General features: G+C 52.0%; 1 protein-coding gene across 5 annotated transcripts in view; it reads right to left on the bottom strand.

Moving 5' to 3' along the window:
• Positions 1 to 6,966: 6,966 nt before the first annotated feature.
• Positions 6,967 to 15,554, bottom strand: part of Pacsin2 (protein kinase C and casein kinase substrate in neurons 2) — a 95,818-nt gene continuing 87,230 nt past the window's right edge. For 3 of the 5 annotated variants that reach the window (XM_069999708.1, XM_069999709.1, XM_069999706.1), the window contains 4 exons: positions 13,856 to 13,977; positions 12,149 to 12,271; positions 11,402 to 11,598; positions 6,967 to 8,524 (listed from right to left, as the gene is read on the bottom strand). In XM_069999708.1, coding sequence (XP_069855809.1) covers positions 8,412 to 8,524; positions 11,402 to 11,598; positions 12,149 to 12,271; positions 13,856 to 13,977 — 555 coding nt within the window. In that variant the 3' untranslated portion in view covers positions 6,967 to 8,411. The remainder of the gene's footprint in view (positions 8,525 to 11,401; positions 11,599 to 12,148; positions 12,272 to 13,855; positions 13,978 to 15,554) is intronic. The other 2 variants (XM_069999710.1, XM_069999707.1) reach the window with 1 other exon arrangement.

Raw genomic sequence — 15,554 nt, forward strand, 5'->3', positions numbered from 1 at the left:
CAGACGTCAGCAGACCTGAAGCTGGGATCAACCAGTGCCCTGGGGTGAGTCCCAGCCTGAGAATAACGTTGCTAGAAGGAAGGGGTTACCAGGGAGGGCGTGGGGCTGGGTGTGGAGCCGCTGGAAACTGACCTGCGGTGGTTGGACGGCAGTGGGAGAGAAGGGGATTTTGGTGCCAAGTGTGATGACGGGGCTGGCTCTGCTCAGCCAGCTGCTTCCCCCGGCGGAGACCTAGGTCAGGTGGACAGCAGCAGCTAGACACAGCAATGGGGGAAATGCAAAGGGAAAGAGGACCAGGTCTCCAAGGGCCCAGTGCCGGTGACTCACACCTGTAATCCTAGCTGCTCAGGAGGCTGAGATCGGAGGATTGTGGTTCAAAAAGCCAGCTCCAGCAGGAAAGGTCTGTGGGACTCTTATCCCCAATTAACTAGCAAAAAGCTGGAGCTGTGGCTCAAGTGGTAGAGCACCAGCTTTGAGTGAAAAAGCTGAAAGACAGTGCCTAGACTCGAGTTCAAGCCCTAGGACTGGTACATAAAATAATAATAATAATAATAATAAATAGTGGTCTCTGGGCATGTGGCCTCAAATCCAGCTTTTCCAAGGTAGAGCAAGCCGCTACCCTCCAGAGGAAGGCATTGCTTTCTCACGGAGCTGCCACCGTGTGACGTGGCTTATATTGAGTGGAAGTAGAGCTCCATATGTACTCCCATACTCCTTTGGGGACCAGTTTTAGCCTTACCCAGAGCACCTTGCAGGTCATGAGGCCTAGTCATGCCCTTCCTGCTGGGAATGGCAGTCCTAAGGCCCCAGTGATTTTGGGGGCCTGAAATCTTAAGTCACATCAGATTAAGGCAGAGAATTATCTGATCTACTCTCTGCCATGGAAATTCCTGAGGGGAATTGAAAAAGTGCCATTGAGTGTGGATAGCATTTACTTGATGGAGGGGAAGCATGGATAATGTTAATTCATCTATCCTTGTCATTTCTCTCAGGTGGTTAAAGAAATTAGCTGGATGAAAAAATTGAGAAAATGGACAAGAAAGGCAGACACCAGGTACGGTGGGACACACCTGTGATCCCAGTTACTTAGGAAACAAAGATCAGGAGGATCGAGGTTTGAGGCCCACCCAAAGTAAAAAGTGACACCCCTATCTCAACCAGTAAACTTGGTGTAGTGGCACACTCTGGTCATGTGATATGGGAGGACAGGGAGGAGGACCCACAGACTGAGCCTATCCCTGGGCAAAAACAGGTGATCCTGACCAAGAAATAACTAAAGTAAAAAGGAGTAAAGCTCAAACTGTAGAGCACCTGTCTACCAAGTTCAAATCCCAATATTAGGGGCTGGGAATATGGCTTAGTGGTAGAGTGCTTGCCTAGCGTGCAGGTGGAGGCTGAGATCTGAGGATCATGGTTCAAAGCCAGCCTGGGCAGGAACATCTGTGAGACTCTTATCTGGAAGTGGCACAGTGGCTCAAGTGGTAGAGCACTAGCCTTGAGCTAAAGAGCTGAGGGGCTGCATTCAGGCCCAGAGTTGAAGCCCCATGACTGACAACAAAACAAAACAAAACACCTTTTTTTTTTTGTTTTTTTGGTTTGGTTATTGGTATTTTTTTTCTCTCTCAGTAATAGGGTTTGAACTCTGGGCCTGGGCACTGTCCCTGAGCATCTTTGTGCTTAAGGTCAGCACTCTACCACTTGAGCCACAGCTCCACTTCCAGTTTTCTGGTGGTTCATTGGAGATAAGGGTCTCACGGACTTTCCTGCCTGGGCTGCTTCAAACTGTGGTCCTCAGATCTCAGCCTTCTGAGAAGCTAGGATTACAGGCATGAGCCACTGGTGTCTAGTTTCCATTATTCTTCAAATAGGGCCTTGCTTTGTGACCAGGCTGGCCTGGAATCCAGTCCTCCTTTTTATTCTTCCAATGTAGCTGGGGTAACAGGGACACAGGACTGCAACCAGCATTTCTATTGGTTGAGACTGGGGTGGGGAGGGGTCTCACAAACTTTTTCCTGGACTAGCCTTGAACTGTGAGCTTCCCAATCTCAGCCCCCTAAATAGCTATGGTCTCCCCTCCCTTTATCAATGTGAAGTGACCGTCTCTTCTAATTTGATTTGTGGTCTGCTTTGGCAGATATGAGTAGTTAATCCTGCTTGTTTTCAAGCCCATTTGCTTGGAATATCTGTGGAGTGTGTGTGTGTGTGTGTGTGTGTGTGTGTGTGTGTGTGTGTGTGTGTGTGTGACTTGAACTCAGGGCCTGGGCACTATCTCTGAGCTTTTTTTTTTTTTTTCTCAAGGCTAGCACTCTAACACTTGAGCCACAGCTCCACTTGCAACTTTTTGCTGGTTAATTAGAGATAAGAGTCTTACAAACTTTCCTGCCTGGGCTAGCTTTGAACTGTGATCCTCAGATCAACCTTCTGAATAGCCAGGATTACAGGTAAGAGCCACCAAAACTTGGCTTCCATAGTTTCATTTTAAGCCTCTTTGTGCCATTGTGTTTTTTCTTTTTTTTGTCAGTAGTGGGGCTTGAACTCTGGGCTTGGGTGCTGTTCCTCAGCTCTTCAGCTCAAGGCTAGTGCTCTACCACTTGAGCCACAGCTCCACTTCCAGCTTTTTCTGCTTATGTGGTGTTGAGGAATTGAACCCAGGGCCTCATGCATGCAAGAGCAAGCATTCTACCACTGAGTCACCTTCCCAGCCCCCATTGTGTTTCTTGTAGATAACAAACTGTTGGGTCTTTTTTTTTTGTTTTAAATCCAGGCTGCCAGTCTATGTCCTCTGATTGTAGAACTGACACTACTCTCATTCAGAATTATTAAATGGTATGCTATTTTGTTGTTTTAATGTTAGATGCTTTCCTGATCTTTATTTACTTACCTACTTGTCTAGTGAGATTTATTATTTTCTGTATTTTCCTGATTGTGTTTATCTTTCCTCTTCTCTGTGTAGGATTTTAGTCTCTTCTACAGGACTGGCTTAGTAGTCCTGCATTTTGTGCAGGACTTTATCTCTTCTTCAGTTACAAAAGATAGCTTTACTATCTGCAGTAATCTAGGTTGGCAGTTACTTTCTTTTAGGGTTTGAAAAACATTATTCCACTCCCTTCTTGCTTTTAAACATGAGAGGATTCAGGTATAGCTCAAGTTGTAGAGTGCCTGCCTTGCAAGCATAAAGCTCTGAGTTCAAGCCCAAATAACACCAAAAGGAAAGAAGTTCCTGTTGAAGTACTTGTTCTGACCGGTTGACCTTTATGTGGCTTTGCACTTCTCTCTGGAAGCTGTCGATATTCTTTGTCTGCATACTTTAATGTTTTATCTATAATATGCCTTGCAGAGATTCTATCTTGTTCTTGCCTGTTGGGTATCCAACAGACCTGGACGACTATCTGGTAAATTTTTGCCAGTTTTTTTTTTTTTTTTTGTCGTGGGGCTTGAACTCTGGGCTTGGGCGCTGTCCCTCAGCTCTTCAGCTCAAGGCGAGCGCTCTACCGCTTGAGCCACAGTACCACTTCTGGTTTTCTAGTGGTTTATTGGAGATAAGAGTCTCACGAACTTTCCTGCCCGGGCTGGCTTTGAACTGCGATCCTCAGATCTCAGCCTCCTGAGTAGCTAGGATTACAGGCGTGAGCCACCGGCGCCTGGCTTTTGCCAGTAATTTTATTGAATATATTTTCTTATTTTTTTCTTTTTTTTGGGGGGGGGGTCCAGTCGTGGGGCCTGAACTCTGGGCCTGGGCGCTGTCCCTCAGCTCTTCAGCTCAAGGCTAGCGCTCTACCACTTGAGTCACAGCGCCACTTCTGGCTTTTTATATTTTTTCTGCTTATGTGGTGCTGAGGACTTGAACCCAGGTCCTCATGCATGCAAGGCAAGCGCTCTACCACTGAGCCACCTTCCTAGCCCCTATTGCATATGTTTTCTATGTCTTTACTTTGCCATCTCTTTTCTCCTCTATGCTTATAATCTATAGGTTTGGTTTTTCAGTGGTGTTTAGAGGTCTTGCGTGTTCCACTAGAACCATTTTAATTTTTTGTCTTCATCAGCAGGATGTTCCAACACATCTACTTTGCCCTCAGCTTTCACCTAAGGATTTTCATTTGACTTGAGATTTTTCCAGTTACAGAATGTCAACTTATTTTTTCAAGATTTCTGCATCTTGGGCTGGGAAGGTGGCTCAGTGGTAGAGCGCTTGCTCTTGCATGCATGAGGCCCTGGGTTCGATTCCTCAGCACCACGAAAGCAGAAAAAGCTGGAAGTGGCACTGTGGCTCAAGTGGTAGAGTGCTAGCCTTGAGCTGAAGAGCTAAGGGACAGTGCCTCGGCCCAGAGTTCAGACCCCACAGCCAAAAAAAAAAAAAAAAAAAGATTTCTGCATCTTCATTGGATTCCTTTCAGACCTTACATAGTCTTTCTTATTTAATTCAGCAGTTAATTTGTAATCTTTTGGAATTTAAGTGTTTTATGTGTAGTTCATGGGGCTTGTCCTACGGTTCTTTTCCACATTTATGCTGTGTTGTGTAGGAAAGTGTGTCTACCAGGAAAGACTTTACAAGGATGTTCCAGGAATCTGGACAGTCTGGGGTTATTTGAACCATTGGATTTTGCCTGTAACTTCTGGATACTGCTTTCTCTGTATCTAACCCCTTGCTTAGACATCATTGGAGAGACCCATTTTACTGTCTTGCTGGCTAGTGTCCCTTATGCTTTGTGTTCTTGTTCATACTGTCCCCTTCAGCTAGGCTGACCAGTCTCTGGACCTCTGGGACTCAGCTCTTGTGCCCTAGAAGTGTCAAGCAGCATTTGGAGGTCACATGCTGGTAATCTGGGCAGCTCTGACTTGATTTGGGGGCCGAGACCACCTGGGGATTAGACATGCAAACTAAGGATCCATCTCTAACCCAGGAATTTAGCAACTGTGGAATGAAGCCCAGTCAGCTGAGCTGTAACAAAGCCATCCCAGTGGTGACTGAAAAACCACTGTTTAGACAGCAGTGGCACCCGAGGGCAAATCCCTGCTCTGAGTTAAGAGAAGTCACTCAACTGCTCAGGCTTGTCTCCTCCTCTATAACACCCTGTGCATGTGCCCTGAGGTTTATATGACTGTTTTCAGGAAAAAGTGCTCAGCACTGGGCCAGGCATGAAAGTGATGAATATTCACTCCAAGACTGGTTGGAAACAGTGATCTGAGAAATTGCTGGTCCACAGAAGGTACCTGGGCGATTCAGTCTGCTCAACCAGTGAACACAACATACCATGGACAAAGCAATTTATCTACAACCAAAATAATTTATTCATTTATTTACAGCTAAAGTTTATTTTGTAGTTCTAGAGGCTGGGAATTTCCAGATAGAGGAGCCAGCAGCCTGGTGTCGTCCGTTGAGAGCTGTTTGTCATAGATGGTGCGTTCTAGCTGTGTTCTCCCACAGAAGGAAGGCCAAACAAGAACTCTTACCTCCCATCCTCGACTCAGGGCCCTTCTACCTATTCCCACAAGAAGGTCATGGGCTCAAAGGTTATAGCCCAAGGAAAACCAAGGTTGAGAAGGGCATGAGAGAGGGGTATGCAGGTGTCTGGGGAATGGATGAGGAGGCACAGACCTACCCTGTCTTGGAGAAGGGTTAAGACAGGTAGGCCTAGGGTTGGCTATTCCCCTGGAGAACCCTGGACCTGTGAGAAGAGGCAGGAGGAGGAAAGATAGTTTATGAAGTACCTACATCACAGGATGCCCCGCAGTCTTTCTAATTCATCATTCATAGAGCTGAGGCCTTCCCTGACCTCCTGCCTATGGAAATGCATCAGGTTGTACTTGGTCCCTCTCAGCCAATGGATTGGGTTGGAAGCCTCTGTTTGTCCTAATGCCCAGTCCTCCAGAATCTAGTATGGACACTGCCAGAGACATCCCTGTCCTCATGTTTTCTGATTCTCTCCCAAGAGCAAACATTTGAACTAGGGCTACAGAGTCTAACACATAGTGGGTACTCAGTACTTGGTGGCTAAGTGACCACCAGGTGGATACATGTCCAGGAGAGGTAACTTTATGGCTATACCCGGCTTACTTCCCTCTACCCAACTACTTGTTCTGTGTCCACAGGCAAGTCTCATCCTCCTTTCACCCTGCCTCAGTTTCCCCAAAAACTTAGGAGGGGTGGTCAGGTGTCCACAGTCTCCATCTCTGTCCTGATGGGTTGTGAGTCCCTGATACACAGCCTAGCCCCACAGGCTGCCCGAGGGAGGCCAGGAGGTGGCTGACCTTCCCGACTGCCCAAGGGCATGGCTGAAGGCGGCAGCTGGGGGTCCCGGCAGTTGCTCAGGAACCTGCTCCTCATCTCTTTCTGCAGCCTAGGGATCACGGAGGTTGAGGCTCATGGTAAGGATTTGTCCTGCTGAGCCAAGTGATGTTACTGGGACAACTGCCTGCCTCATCCGTCGTCGGGGAGGTGTGTGTGTGTGTGCAGGGAGGGCGGGCTTTTGGACAGCCTCACCAGGACAGTGGCCCACTTCATCCCTCTCCCCCCTCTTTAGACAAGTGGGGGCTGCCAAGCCAGGCCTCCCTCCTCCTTGGCTCCTGTCACTGTGTCACTGGGAGGAGGGCCCTGGGTGCACCGGGACCCGGCTGCCCCACGGGGACACTTGGAGGTGAGCTCTCTGCAGACCAGCCAGGCACAGCGTGCGCACAGAAGATGCTCCAGAAATGCGCTCCCAGGACAACTGCTGGGCAGAGTGGCTGCTGGTGTTAGGAGAGGAAAGGGAGGGCCCCAGGGAGATGAAGCACAGCCAGATACCCATTGTGGGAGAGCCCAGTTCACACTATGGCAGGTGTTGCAGAGAAGCACCCCGAGGGGGGTCCTTATCTGATCTGGCAGGGGCACGGGGCCACGGGCATGACATCTTGCCACCTCCAAAGCTGGTAAACGCCTAGGAAGACACGCACCAGCAGGTGCAAGCGCGGGGGCAGATGCAAAGGGACTTTCAGCACAAGATCAAGTGTTTATTGATTTTAGGTACTATACATTTCAAAGAACTCCTACACTGAACAGACTTGATAGCTTTTGGTCGGCGTGTAGCGTAGGATTGAGGCAGACACAGATGCTTCCACTTCCCAAGTGAGACGGGATGCCGGCCGCCAACACAGAGGCGGCACGCCACCATCTCAGCTCACAGAGCCAAGGCTCTCCTGTGCCCGGCCCAGAGGACTTTGGGGCAGTTCTGCTCCCTCGTGACCTAGGGTGCGGGGAGAGCCCAGTATGTGGGCCAGGCCTGGGTTCTGTGTGTTCTCAAGGAACTGTGGGCTGTGAAGCTGTGACTCCTTCAAAGACACAGGTGTTTCCCAGGGCTCTGCCCTACAGCTGGTGCCTACAACAGCCACAAGGAGTACCCTCCCCGCTGGGAGCCTCCACTTGGCTGAGGCCAAGTCCCAGCTGGGAGGAGGCCCTCTTAGCCAGCCAGGCCCATGCCCGAATGTTGCCATCTTTAAGCAGTTTATAAATGCCATCCACTGCAGAAGTCACTAAATCTCATCTCAGCAGCAGCGAACTCTTTAGATTCTCTGAATATCAAATGATATATACAGATATACACGGAGACATACCAATCTAATATAAAGCATCTTAATCTACAGATGCATCTGCTTGAAAAGTTAGTCTTATTTCTAAACCTTCCAAATCACTGATAAACATTGTTAATTTGCAAAAGAATAAAAAGCTTTAAGCATTCATAGTGTGAAAATAATTTTTAGATGTGGCGGCCCTGGGGAGCACTATGTAAGGTCGCCTCTGCAGCCCACATTCATCCGGGAAACCTCACAGAGGCATGCCCGCCTTCCAGTCAGGTTCCTCCCATCACCTGACAGCCAGTCGCCTGGGAGTGGAGCTAGTGCACCCTGGAGCACAGCCAGTCAGCCTGGGCCCTGGTTTATATCTGCGTGAGTGGAAGAGCAGGCATATAGAAAGCATAACTGTACATTGCCATTAAATTAAAAACCTCAACATCTTTACTCAGAAAATGGCATGAGGTTTGTTCACTTAAGTTGCATATGGAGCTCTTCAGAGAAAAGAAACAGTGGAAAAAGAATCAGTGTAACCACCATTGACTCAGAGGCGAGGCAGGTGAAGACACAGCTCCATGATCCACAGAGCTAGCAGGGCCGTGAGGCCCAGCTCTTGCGGCGGGCTGCGTCCTCCTGTCCCTAGACCTCTCTAGATGCACTGGGAAGGGGCGGAGTCCCAAGGGAGATGATCAGCTCGTCTGCCTTCAGGGGACACCAGGAAGCCAAGAACGACAGGCCACCATCCTGCAGGTGGTGCGGACATCCACAGGGCTGCTGGAGGCACCGAGGGGTTGCTGCCTGGGCCGAGGCTAACGGAGCTCCTGGATCGGCCACTTCCATCTCTCCGCCAGCCCGCCCGGGGCTCGTCACTGGATAGCCTCCACATAGTTGGCAGGGTACAGGCCAACCTGCCCGCTGTCCAAGCGTCCCTTGCACCAGCCCTGCTCATCCTCATCTTCTATCTTGGTCAGCTCGTCCCCTGCAAGGCAACGAGGAATGGCCTTTGGTGACGCTGAGCACAGGGCCAGAGCCACCCACCCACCTGAGCCCCTCGGGGAACATGCTCTGGGCTCATCCAGGCTCTCTGTCCAAGGAAGAGGGGCAAGGACGTGGCTCCTTTGCTACCAAACTGCATTTAAAGCTGCTTTGTTCCAGATCTAAAGATGATGGCTCTCACGCATGGCAGGCCCATGGAAGCAAGCCGCTCTCCACGCAACACAGACACTGCGGGGTTGGATTCCGCAGGCCTAGCCTTGTGCTTTTCCAAAGGTCCCTCCCCATCAGGTCCTGTGTCCCAGGCCTGGGCCCCAGCCACCCAGCTCTGCCTTGTTGCCATGGTCTCTGTGCCATTTTAAATCCCCTCCCCATCAGATCCCTGCTAAGTACTGATGGGTCCATGAATTATAGAAAATTAAAAGCAGGAGGCCCAAACTACTACTTTGCTGCCCCTCAGACAGGAATGCCCCCCACTGCTTTTAGTGCCAATCCTGGGCCTTGAACTCAGGCCCTAGGTGCGGCTCTGAGTTTTTGTGCTCAAGGCTGGTGCTCTACCATTTGAGTCACAGCTCCATTTCTAGCTTTTTGGTGGCTGATTGGAGATAAGAGTCTCACAAGACTTTCCTGCCCAAGCTGGCTTTGAACCATGGTCCTCAGATCCCAGCCTCTTGGCTAGCTAGGATTACAGGAGTAAGCCACGGGCTCCCAGCAAATTGCCTCCTCCTTATCATCTAGTGACAGAAGGTGAAACTGCTCTATAAGAAGTGAACAACTAGAGGCTCAGGGCAGACACTTGCCAGATAAGTGGCTTGCTCACTTGTCCGTTCCAGTACTAAGAGTTTGGCCAGCCAGCTGCACCAGCGGCTGGGGCACAGCGCTTTCCCCATCCCCTGTTCTCTACTTAAACATGTCGTTCATGTCTGTGCCCTGAAGATGGTGAAGACAGATGAAGCACTGCCTGTGCCATGTAATGCATTTCCTTTCTCTGTCCTTCACCCCGTCTCTATGTGGCCTGTAAGGGTGACTGGCCAAGGCAGGCACTGATGGCTCACGCCTGTAATCCTAGCTACTCAGGAGGCTGAGATCAGAGGCTCGTGGTTCAAAGCCAGCCTGGGCAGGAAAGTCTGTGAGACACTTATCTCCAATAAACCACCGAAAACCAGAAATGGTGCTGTGGCTCAAGTGGTAGAGCACTATCCTTGAACTGAAGAGCTAAGGGACAGCGCCCAGGCCCAGAGTTCAAGCCCCATGACTGACAAAAAAAAAAAAAGGTGACAGGCCAGACTGCGGTAGATGAGGCAGGTGAGGCAGGTGAGGCGCCCGTGCGCTGCTGGCCGGGGCTCGGTGCAGACATGGCTACGAGAAGCAGCTGCCCCAGAGCTCACAGGAGCAAACAAGAGGAAGGTTCACAGCCCCAGGTGTGGTTTCTGTTAGCTTTGTATTTCTAGCTAGCACTTCGGTAGATCATACAGAACGAGGTACAAGCAGGGCGCCGGTGGCTCACGCCTGTAATCCTAGCTACTCAGGAGGCTGAGATCTGAGGATCGTGGTTCAAAGCCAGCCTGGGCAAAAACTTCCCTGAGATTTCTTTTTTTTTTTTTTTTTTTGTCAGTCATGGGCCTGGGTGCTGTCCCTCAGCTCTTCAGCTCAAGGCTAGTGCTCTACCACTTGAGCCACAGTGCCACTTTGGCTTTTTCTGCTTATGTGGTGCTGAGGAATTGAACCCAGGGCCTCATGCATGCAAGGCAAGCACTCGATCACTGAGCCACCTTCCCAGCCCCATTTTTGAGACTCTTATCTACAATTAACTACCAGAAAAACTAGAAGTGGCACTGTTGCTCAAGTGGTAACACATTCACTTTGAGCTGAAGAGCGCAGGGATAGTGCCCAGGCCCAGAGTTCAAGTCCCACAACCGCCCCCCCCCCAAAAAAAAAGAATGAGATGCAAATATCTTAAAGCAATTACACCATACTTTCTTAATATTTCCCAAGGAGGGGCAAGGCACAGGAAGGAGCTGCTGTCCACCCGGGCCAGTGGGCCCTCCTGAGGCTTTACGCCTCAGCCAGGCGTAAAGCAGTGTTTTCTAAGCCCAGGGCCTGCAGCTCCTTGTGCTAAACTGTACAGAACATTTTTTTGTTTTTTGTTTTTTTTTTGTCAGTTGTGGGGCTTGAACTCTGGGCCTGAGCGCTGTCCCTGAGCTTCAGCTCAAGCACTCTACCTCTTGAGCCACAGCACCACTTCCATTTTCTGGTGATTAATTGGAGATAAATGTCATGGATTTCCTCCCCAGGCTGGCTTTGAACTGCGATCTTCAGATCTCAGCCTCCTGAGTAGCTAGGATGACAGGCATGAGCCACCAGCACCCATCTGCGCACAACGTTTTAAAGAGAGACAGATAGAAAATCTGCACACATACTGAGGATCCAGACCACTCTGCACACCAGGGCTCCAGCCACAGGACGCGGGTGGAGGTGAGGCGTGCAGGACTGGTGAGTGTCTGGCAGGGGCTGCCGTGTGAGACAAGATCACGTGTGTGGAGTGGCGGCTTTCCCGGGGCTCCTGATTAGTGGGGCTGCGGAAAGGCACACAGGCTGCTCTCATGTGTGTTCCTACCCCGCGGTGTGCCTCGCCGCCCGCATGGGCATGGATGGCCAGTGCCCTGCTGAACCCAGCGTGCAGGGCGCAGGGTACCTCATGGCTGCATTTTGGCACTGAGCTCCTGCTACTGGTGAAGCTGGTAAGCGGTGCAGGGAGCGTCTACGTGAGGAACCAGAAGGGGCTCTACCAGCCCTGAGAGAAAGCCAGAAGCCCCAGGACGAGAGCCCACGTTCTTGGGGAGCTGGCCGGGGAGCTACCTACCAGCCTTGAAACTCAGCTCGTCATGCTCCTGGCCCTCGTAGTCATACAGAGCCCGGACCCGCACTTCGGTGCCCGAGGTGGCGTCCTCGTCAAACGGATTCGAGTCCCCATTGGCATCCGTGGAGGAGAAGGGGTTGTTTGACTCATCATCAGACCAGTCGGTGGGGTAGCTCTGGGTCTTCTCATAACTGCTTACACTGCAACGAAGACACGGACACGGGACCTCAGCAAGGGGCTGCAGAGAGGCCACAAGGCCACTACCCAGAGCCCCCGCCCCAGGAGGGGCCGGGGCAGGAGTCCTAAGGCCCCTGAGGAAGCGTAGCTCCCTGGCACAACAGCAGGGTGGAGCCAGGGCCCTGCAGGTGTTTGTGCCAGTCACACGCGTCCTCAGCTCCCAATGAAGGCCAGGAGAACTGGGGACACCTGCAGAGGCAAACTTGTACCCACACTCGCAGGCCACCTGTACAGGCTGCCTGTTGTCTGTCTTCCCATGGTGCGCTGGTGCCTGGGCCTTGAAGGGTTAACGCAAGACAGAGAAAAAGCAACCAAAGCGTGTTAGCTGTGCCCTCCCACAGAGGTGGAGGAGCGAGCGAGGAACTGTCCACAGCGGGCAGCGGACGCCCGCCTCCGGCAGGCCACATGCATTGCTGGCGTGCCGAGGAGGGAGACCCGCAGACAGACCCCTGGGTAGAGAGAGAGGAACAGAGCGAGCAAGGCGAAGCCAGAGGGAAGCGTGTGTTCACCAACTTTTTGGGCTTAATGTCCTCCTTCTCACTGACGGTGCTGCCCGTGTCGTCCTCGTCCTCGAAGGGGTTGTAGCTGGACTGTGACTGCGCGAGCTGGGCAGGGTTGCTCGGGACACTAAGGGTGCTACGGGGGGAGAGAGAGAGCGTTCAGGGACCCCGGCTGCGGGGTCACAGCAGCCTAGGATGTGACGGGAGGAGCTGTGCAAACAGGAAGGCTAGGTCAGCAAAACAGGCGGCAACCGTGTCCACCACGCTCACGCGTGCGGAGCGGGTAGGAGCCCACGTTCCTTCTTTCACTCTGGAGGGTCAGCACGGCCCACAGCTGGCACACAAGAGCTTCTCCGCAGCCCTTCCCAGCCCTCCTTCACACGCGGGTTGGAGCAGACGAGGCAGAGAGGGTGGTGCGGGCGTCCTGCGGAGGTGCGAGGCTGCCCAGCTCCCCAGACCCTTGCTGTAGGTCCCCTCTCCTTCCAGAGCAGCAACCTCCAAAATCAGGCCTGAGCTTGCTGCACAACCATTTCCAGAGAGGAAAAGGGGCACTTAATATTCCAGAGTTTATCATCCTTGCAACTTCACCAGCTGCCTATGTGCCAGGCGGGTGGAGATGGGAGGGGCTGGAGCCAGGGGGACGGCATGGAGGAACTGCTGAGCACAATAGGGAGGCCAACACAAGACAGATTGGAAAGTAACTCTGTGGCTGGCGCATCTGGTCCCTCAGCCAGGGCAACCCCACTGCCATGTCCAGAGGCCTGGACAGCAGGTGCACTAAGCCTGAAGAGATGCTTCTGGGCAGCTTGGCAGCCCACACCGCTCCCCCCCAGGGTCTCCTGTGAGGCTGTGTCCCTTTCCCCAAGCAGCTAGCCTGATCCAAATTCTGGTGCTCACGGCTGAGCATCCTGCCCAGACCATGTGCATAGAGCTAAGCGATGCCCAGCGGCCTGTGCTTGAGTGTGGTGCCCAGGCCACTGGCAGGCCAGGAACCTGCCCAGCCATCGGGAAGCCCCAGGCACAAGGTGACGGTGACCCCTGCGCAGCAGAGGTGCAGCAGAGGCACCTGGCAGGTCCTGTAGGAAGGCTTCCTAGAGCACACACTTACCAGAAGGTTCTGATGACCACAGCTCATGTTTAGACAAAGTCAGAAAGTGGGGAGCGGGGGCGGGGGTGACTTGAAAAGGAACAGTCCTCTTGCCAGTCCTCTCTTGGTCCCTGACTAGCCTGCACACAGCAGGGAGCAAGGCTCCAACCCGGACAGTGCTAACCCACCAAGAGGGCACCATCTCTGGCACACCGCCACCTGCCGTGCCCACGCAGGGCAGCCCTACTGGGGTGGTGAACAGTCAGCGCCAACACCAGTGCATCCTGGGAAGCGTAGAGAGCCTTGCCATTTATTCTCTAAAGGCTGGGTCAGAGACAAGCTCATGGCAAGGCTCTGTCTTAGACCTTTCAGGAACTCTTATCAGGTATAAACATCATCTTGAGTGATGGTCCTTGGGGCACAGCCCAGAACACCAAGGCCCAGGGAGCTTCTGAAAAGATGTCCTGGTGTGTGGGGGTGGGGTGGGGGGTGGTGGACGGGACATGGGTTGTCCTTGTCCCACAGCCAACTAACTCCCAGGAATCAGGCTGCTGCCATCCCAGGACCATGCAAATCCCCCTTCCCCGCCCCACTGGGTGGCCGTCTTTTGGATACGGCTATGCTGGTGCTCACCTGCCGCTCTTGTTCTGCATAGACTGGTCACCAGTCTGGTTGATGCCTGTCAGGGTGACACCATCAGAGGCTTTCTTTTTCTCTCTCCGGCTGAGGGTTCGATTCAGGTCTGCAGACCATTCCTGGGCAACAGGGGCCAAGGGAGAAGCGAGGAGGATAAGTGGAAGCCGTGGTGGTCTAACACTCCCCCCACCTACCCCCCCAGCCAGCAGAACCTGCCTGGTGCAGGGAGTGACATTTAGCCTATGCCCTCTGCCCTCCTCTGCTTCCCAGCAGACCTCAGGCTGCCCAGAGGGCCTGACCCTCTGCCTTGCTTTTAAGAGGCCAGGAGATGGGCTGGGCCCTCAAGGTGACATTCCCGCTTCCTCAGGTAGCGCACTTCTGGCCTGGAAGCTCCCAGCCCTCTCAGCTCTAGCGCACCCTGCTCGCATGGGCTCCAGGGCCCTTCCAGAGAGACAGGAACCCGTCCTCCGGGAGCCTGGCTAGGGCACATGGCTCTGTCTGGAAGTGTAGAGAGCCTGGCCATTTATTCTCCAAATTCTGGGTCTCAGGGTCACTGACCACAGCTGCCTGCAGGGATACGAACAAGCCGTGACACAAGGTACTGCACCCTTGATTGCAAATAAATCTGGGGATACGTGGCCAAGTCAAAGAAGCAGAAAGCAGGCTCGGGCCCCTCAAGTCCTGAAGGGGCCCTGTTCTGATGCATATACCACCCTGGACCTTTCCCCTTTTCATCAGACACACAAGCTGGTGGCTAGCAATGCAAAGGGGGCTCATCTTCCCAAGGCTTCCTATTCCCAGAAAACAACAGGTTTTGTCAACTGTGCTGAAACACACAGGGTGAAAGGGAGCTAGGCCTTGATTTTTCAGAAAAGTCCATGTGCATATACATAGTTAATGGATTCTCCTGCTTTCCCACTAATCAAATAATTACAATTAAAATCCAGCTTGAGGGCGGTGCTTGCTTAGTATGCTCAAGGTCTTGGGTTTGATCTCCAGAGCTGGGGGTAGGGTGGGAGGAGGAGACACACCTGTGTGGCTGAGGCCATAGCTCTGCTCCAACTTAGTTACAGAAAAGCAAGCTGAGAAGCCATCTTAGAGACAGCAAACCTAAGCTTTCAATTTATCACACAAGGAAACTGAGGCCTAGAAAGAAAAGGCCTGGCTTATAACAGAATGGGTGGCAGACCTGGGCCCCTGACTCCTACCTCAAGTTGTCTTGTCTTTTTTAGATTTTTTTGGGGTGGTGGGAGGGGCAATACTAGGCTTTGAAGTCATGGTGTTGTGCTTGCGATGAACCATGCCCTCAGCCCTTTTTTGCGCTGGTCATCTTGATAGGTCTTGCCTTTTGTCCAGATGAGTGCCTGGACCAAGATCCTTCTATTTTATGCTTTCTGGCGTAGCTGGGATGACAGAGGTTTACCACTACTACATCTAACTATTGGTCTCATAAAGCTGTGAGCTGGTGGCTCATGCCTGTAATCCTGGTTACTCAGGAGGCTAAAGTCTTAGGATTGTGGTTTGAAGCCATCTTGGGTATGAAAGTCTAAGAGACTCTTACCTCCACTATACCAAAAAAAAAAAAAAAAAAAAAAAAAAAAAAAAGCCAGAAGTAGAGCTGTAGCTCAAGTAGTAGAGTGCTAGCCTTGAGCAAAAGAAGCTCAGGGACAGTGCCCAGGCCCTGAGTTCAAGCCCC

Source organism: Dipodomys merriami, unplaced genomic scaffold, assembly GCF_024711535.1.
Source record: "Dipodomys merriami isolate MVZ:Mamm:240054 unplaced genomic scaffold, mDipMer1.0.p SCAF_55, whole genome shotgun sequence".
Classification (NCBI taxonomy): Eukaryota; Metazoa; Chordata; class Mammalia; order Rodentia; family Heteromyidae; genus Dipodomys; species Dipodomys merriami.